At 47.8% G+C, this 6,469-nt stretch overlaps 1 protein-coding gene across 2 annotated transcripts in view; it reads left to right on the top strand.

Annotated features, from left to right (window-relative positions):
- The window catches only part of LOC112264223 (homeobox protein aristaless-like 4), a 21,525-nt gene extending 17,667 nt beyond the window's left edge, over positions 1–3,858 (top strand). For both annotated transcript variants that reach the window (XM_042330982.1, XM_042330981.1), the window contains 2 exons: positions 1,105–1,233; positions 2,980–3,858. In XM_042330982.1, coding sequence (XP_042186916.1) covers positions 1,105–1,233; positions 2,980–3,300 — 450 coding nt within the window. In that variant the 3' untranslated portion in view covers positions 3,301–3,858. The remainder of the gene's footprint in view (positions 1–1,104; positions 1,234–2,979) is intronic.
- The last annotated feature ends 2,611 nt before the right edge of the window (positions 3,859–6,469 follow it).

The raw sequence follows: 6,469 nt of genomic DNA, 5'->3' as shown, positions 1-6,469 counted from the left end.
ATACTTGGTTGACGGAGATGGAAAATTGTATGGTGGTGGCTGTGTAAACCACTAACTGATTGACCAAGGCTCATCCTCAGAACCAAGTTCAAACTCTGTGACAAATCAAGATTGCAAAATAAAGGAGGCTCCCCCTTTGAATAGGTCTCCACTTCACAAATCAATAAATAGATGGAGTTAATCTGAGAGGCAGAGGGATCACAGGGAAAGGAATTTCTGGCTGCTTTTGAGACTATAAGCTTAAGAATAGTTTGCTTTATCTACAGAGCAGCACATACTTTCACTTTTTTCCACTGAGAGTTTCGGCACATTGATGTCTGTGCAGATAGAACAGTCGCTTTGGCTGTGATCCTCAGAACCCTTTTTCCATACAGAAAATAATAGTGTTGTTTGTATCTATCAGAAAGGCATTCTCCTGAGAAGTGGTGGAAAGTTTAATGCTTCAGTCTTACTGGGTCCAGTACTACCTCCGCCCCGGCCCCCACTAACTCCCCCACTCCCCCATCTCCCCTCCACATCTCCCCCTCCATCCCAACCTCCTGCTGCTGATGGCGCTGATAGGAGGGGAACTCAGAGGAGGCCTTCACAATGCCTGTCAACTCCCCCAGATGTCAAACTCCAGCCAGGTCTCTGCTTTCTCTGAGAGAGGGAGACTGTAAAAAATAAGCCATGCACACAGGCCCAGGCCCAGGGCTCAGGGGCAGAGTCCCCTTCTCTGTGATTCCCCTGCCAGGCCAACCCTGGAGGTCCCTGTTTCTCAGGTGGCTGGCAATGCTGCTGTACAGTGTTTGCCCACAGTTCACAGAGCCTCACTTGCGCACTGAGCCCCAGGCTTGAGAAACACATGGCAGTCTCTTTCCTCCCCTTACAGCCAAAAGACACAGAACAGCACCACATTTATAATCACAACAGTGTTTTTGCAAGTTATGTGCTTTGTATATTATACTGTCGGCCTACATATTATTTTAGTTCTATTGGATGTTCAGGGAAAAATGTATGACTATATTCTTCTTTCAATTTTGAACTATGCTCTAAAAAATGTAACTATATGTATCTATGGATCTTATGTGACTATGTGACTCAGTCCTGACCTTTGCCCAGCAGGTGTGGTTCCAGAATCGCCGAGCCAAATGGAGGAAGAGGGAGCGTTTTGGTCAGATGCAGCAGGTTAGAACACACTTCTCCACGGCGTACGAGCTGCCTCTTCTAGCCAGACCTGAGAACTATGCACAGGTAATAATAATTAATAATACAATAATTTAATTTATTTACTGTATATAACGTTTTTTCAAATGCTCAAATAAAATGCTTGGGCCTCCCGAGTGGCGCAGTGGTCTAAGACAGTGCATCGCAGTGTTGGCTGTGCCACTAGAGATTCTGGATTCAAGTCCAGGCTCTGTCACAGCTGGCCTCGACCGGGAGACCCATGAGGCACAATTGGTCCAGCGTCGTCCGGGTTAGGAGAGGGTTTGGCCGGCAGGGATGTCCTTGTCCCATGACGCACGAGCAACTCCTGTGGTGGGCCGGGCGCAATGCACGCTGACACGGTCACCAGGTGTACGTGTTTCCTCCGACACCTTGGTGCGGATGGCTTCCGGGTTAAGTGGGCATTGTGTCAAGAAGCAGTGCAGCTTGGTTGGATCGTGTTTTGGAGGACGCATGGCTCTCGACCTTCGCCTCTCCCGAGTCCGTACGGGAGTTGCAGCGATGAGACAAGACTGTAACTACCGATTGGATACCACAAAATTGGGGAGAAAAAGAAAAAGTAGTAATGATAATAAATAAAAAATAAAAGAATGCTTACATAGTAAGGAGGAAACTCTCCTCAACCACCACCAATGTGAAACACAGCAACTATTTGTGCCAGAACGCTCACCAGCCATTAGCTGTCATGGTGGAGAGATGAGGTAGGTCTTGGAGGAGCAGAGAGTGGGGTTTCTTACATCTTCTGGGTGTTACAGACAAAGGATTTGAGAGAGCAGTTCAAGCTGAGGGGGAGGCCTTTCTCTGTGATACATAGACAGATCAGCAGGCCCAGATGAGGCAGCTCCCCTTCCTGTTCTCTCCTCTCTCTGTCTGCCCCCCAGAGAGTGAGGTCAGGCTGGCTCCAGTGACAGGCCAGACACACCCTCACATAGACCCAGAGAACCCCCCCCCATGTATTATTCATCTGCACAGAGGGTCAGAGGGCAGGTGTGTGTGTGTGATGCTATGGAATGCAGCTCTGTGCACATCTGGCCACTCCATGCGAGCCTCCAGCAGCACTACCCCGCCCCCATCTCAAACACCCCCATTCCCACATCCCTATCAGCTCCCTGACCACTGCACCTCTCTCTCTCTGTCTGTGGAGGAGGGTGACAGGAAGCATGGAGATTTCTAAGACAGCCAGGCAAGGTGTTGAAGGACTGAGGTAGGAGGGAAATGTCTTTCCCTTCAACTTATGTACCGACCTGCAGCAACACTCCAATAGGGTTTTCAACGTTCAAATATCAGGCTATGGACAAGTAGACCATAATGTGGACGTTGCTCCACAGAGTTGATAGGTTCATGAATCATTCAAGTCGATTTGACAGACGATGGTTGGTATCATAGGCTTCTTGATCTTTATAGCCTTCAAAGCGTTTTACCATAAAAGGTCTACCTCATCTTTAGGCCATTGAGCGCGCCGGGCAAAATATCAAGGAAGAGAAGTGGAGGCTGGTGCACAAGTTAACAATTTTTTGGGGGGTGAGCGTTGTAGACTGATGAATTTTACTGAGGAAGCAAAACATGACAATAAATAATTGTACAAATTGTGCTGTATTGCCTTGGTATCCTAGGTTAGAACATTTGTTTGTAAACAGGACTGTCAAACACACCACATCCTTCATTCTGCAATAATCATATTCAGTCCACAGAGGGTGTCTGAAAAAACTAAGCACTGACTCACCCACATAGTTTTGGTATTTAAAGTGACCCTGTCCTCTCTCTGCGTTTCAGATACAGAACCCATCATGGATTGGTGGCGGCAGCGGAGCGTCTCCTGTACCAGGCTGTGTAGTGCCCTGTGACTCAGTCACATCCTGTATGACCCCTCACCCTCACTCCGGCAGCGGCGTATCTGACTTCCTGGGCGTCCCGAACCCTGGGGGTCACATGGGACAGACACACATGGGCAGCCTGTTTGGGGGTCCTGGCATGGGGTCAGGGATCAACGGGTACGATCTGAACAGCATGGACCCAGACCGCAAGTCCTCCAGCATCGCCGCCTTGCGTATGAAGGCCAAGGAGCACAGTGCAGCCATCTCCTGGGCAACATGATGCCTCAACAGCAGCAGGACAGGGGCCTCTGGGAACCCCACCACGTCCAATCCAAGCCAAAGCAGAGAGGGGGGCCAGTCTGTGCTACTATAACAGAAATATTGATAATCTAAAATAATAATGATGATAAAAGCCATAGCAAATTGCTGAAGAGGAGAGAAAAGAGACTAACAAATCTGGACAGTGCACTTCTTTATTTTGTGTCTCTGATGGGAGAGACCAGTGGACATCAGAGAAGAACAACAGTCAGTCAGTCAGTCAGGTAGTTAAAGCATGAGGTGAGAGGCAGGAAATCAAGAATCAGACCTATCCTTAAAGAGACAAATGAATTGGTTGCTTGTTGGAAACAATGTGCTGGTTATACAGTAGCTATAAACTAAAACACATCAAAAATGACAAAAAAGCGGAATAGATTTGAACCAATCCCTGCACTTATTCAGTTAATACAGGTAATGCTGTTTGTACAGATATTGAGATGCGTCTGCTAACACACCTGCTAGTGAGAGTCAACATAGCTTTTTCTGTTCAGGTGTTATTATACTTTCTTGTTTTCCGGTATTTAAATTTGAAGTGTGTATTTCTTTATTCATTTTAATCCTGGTTTTGTCCCAGAATCCCTTGTCCCTTTCTGTCAGACTGTGTGCAAGTGCAACTATTCTCTCCACAAAAACTGCAAACTGATATTCACATATTTACATACATTCAGCCTGATTTGGGTCTGTGTGTACATTTGGGTTTCCTAAGGTCATTTTGGTCAGCTTCACTTCAAGGAGAGGGGTGTAGGTAACGGTCAAGCCCAATGCCGATCCATCTCCGTCAGACTAACTGAAAGAATGCTGATAAAATCAGTCATATTCTTCAGTTTCGGAAAGAGGTAAACCATTTCAAAGGTAGATAACTGTTTCTGGTATGCATGGTCAGCACTAGCATACTTTAGGTTGGTGCTACCTTCCAACACTTAAATGTCAGATATAAATCCAGGTTTTTTTAAAGTGCGGGCAGACAGAGAGTCCTACTTGCACCGCTGATGGGCCGTCACTGAGCCAGAGAGGGACGGGGACGAGGAAGTGGTGTGTGTGAGTATGAGAGAGGTGCACAGCAGGCCTGCTGGGGGCTACAGGGTCTGGGAGTACCAGACAGGCTCAGCTCTGTTTGCAGGAGGAGATTCAAAGTGGACATGCCATTTCCTCCCTTGGCATTTCCTCACCTCACATTTCCACCTAGGGAGTTACAGGAAAAGTGCCCTCCAGTCCCATTGCCAGAGATAACACCCAGCGGCAGCCTTGAACAGCAGAGAGGCAGTGTAGATTATATAGACAGTTTTTGAGGGAGGATAATAAAATGGTGACTAACGCCGTCAATGTTGACCACTATCTCTTTTCATGCAAAGCCTCACTATAGTGGGATGGAATTTTCAATGGAGAACCTTTGGTGCTTTTGTTAGACGTATTACTTTCTCTCCACACAAAATAAGCCATCAGTCAGTTTTATACTGGGAACCCCAGGTCTCAATCCACTTGGAGAAGACTTGTGAAGTGAATCCCTGTGAAACAGTTTGTTGAGGCAGAGGAGGGCTGTGAATTGGCTGCAGGTCATGATGGACTTGGGGGAACGTGTACTGCACAACTTTATTCCATCTCTCACTCACTGTTTATTTTCCACTTGGAGAGAGCCGCCAGTAGGCACTTAGCAGCTCCACTCTGTTTCAAAACCAATGTGCTCTTATGCATCTCTTAGTCTCAGATGCAATGTATGTATGGCCTTTCGCTGTTAGAGACACATGTAAGTTCAATGCTGAATTTCCTGACGGTGTGTAAAGAATGTGGAGAGGCTGCGTCCCATGAGAGAGGTGTCAGAGTAGCAGGCTGTCATAAAGACTGGATAGCACTCTAGCAGAGCTCTGAAAGACCTTATTTCCATGTTTGCATCAACATGATCACTTTACCAATGACAGTAGAGGTATGTTGTTAGAAATTCCTCATTCTCCGCAGTCAGCTGTCCTCCTGACAGCTTTAGCATGACGACTTGAGTTGAGCAGGCTGAATTTTGAGCCTGGCTTCATTAACTCTTTGGCATGGGGTCTGAGCAGGACCATTTCAAGAAAAACCACCAGCATGCCAGGATGAGGATCCGATTACAGCCCCCCGGCAACAAACAGATCACCCCCCTCCTAGCCACCCCCGGCAACAAACAGATCCCTCCCCATATAGTCCCCCGTTCCATCCCCCGTCCCGTCCCTGGCAACAAACAGATCCCCCTGTCCCACCCCTTATAGCGCCCCCCCGGATCTCCAGTCCCTGCACCTCAGTGTGGACACGGAACAATGTGGGGGGCAAACTGTATTCCGTGTTCCGTGCTTTCAATGGCTCCATGTCACGATTTGTGGAGGTGACAGCAATAGTAGACGTGATCCATCATCTTATGCATTATGAGCTTTCTGTTTTCCCCAAGGTTCCCATTTGGATCAAGTCAAAACAAAAGGTCTCATAGATTTGAAGCCAAATATGATACCCCATGCACCTTAAGCGGAGAATCCATCTCTAATTCCCTAACACAAGCCTCATTATTTCCCCTTTCACTCGGTAGCTCTGCTAGGATATTGTGGTATGTACGATCCAGGATGAACTGTCAGCATCTACACTAGGTAGCTCTGCTAGGATATTGTGGTATGTATGATCTAGGATGAACTGTCAGCATCTACAAACAATGGGTCAGAAACCCTTTCCAAATGACGACTCAGATTGGATACAGTTATACATGGCAGATCAAGCCTAATGCATGAACATACTGCTGACAACATGGCTTGTCTCTGTGTTTGGAGGTGCTCTTCTGAGATTTGGAGATGGGGCCCCTGTGCTCTCATAGGCCGCTCTAAGGGGTTGCTGGGAGTGCGAACGGGCCACGGCGTTCCGGTGTTCTGGGAAAAGAACAGTGCACACAGCTGCGCTCAGGGGATAAATGCAAAACAAACATGCCTTGCACATGCTTCTCCTCAGCTGTCATGGCTCCGTTTTCAAAGAAGCCCCCACACTGCACTAGGGCTCTCCCTCTCGCTCCTCTGGCCGAATGCCTGCCCCTCCGGCACTACGGCCATACACAGCCGCACAGCCAGGCTGCAGCCTTTTTAATTAACACTGGGACATCTGTGGACAGGGATTCTTTCTGGGAT

This window comes from Oncorhynchus tshawytscha, linkage group LG12 (assembly GCF_018296145.1).
Source record: "Oncorhynchus tshawytscha isolate Ot180627B linkage group LG12, Otsh_v2.0, whole genome shotgun sequence".
Taxonomy (NCBI): domain Eukaryota; kingdom Metazoa; phylum Chordata; class Actinopteri; order Salmoniformes; family Salmonidae; genus Oncorhynchus; species Oncorhynchus tshawytscha.
Note: the sequence above shows the minus strand (reverse complement) of the source record. Positions and strands in the feature narration are given on the sequence as shown.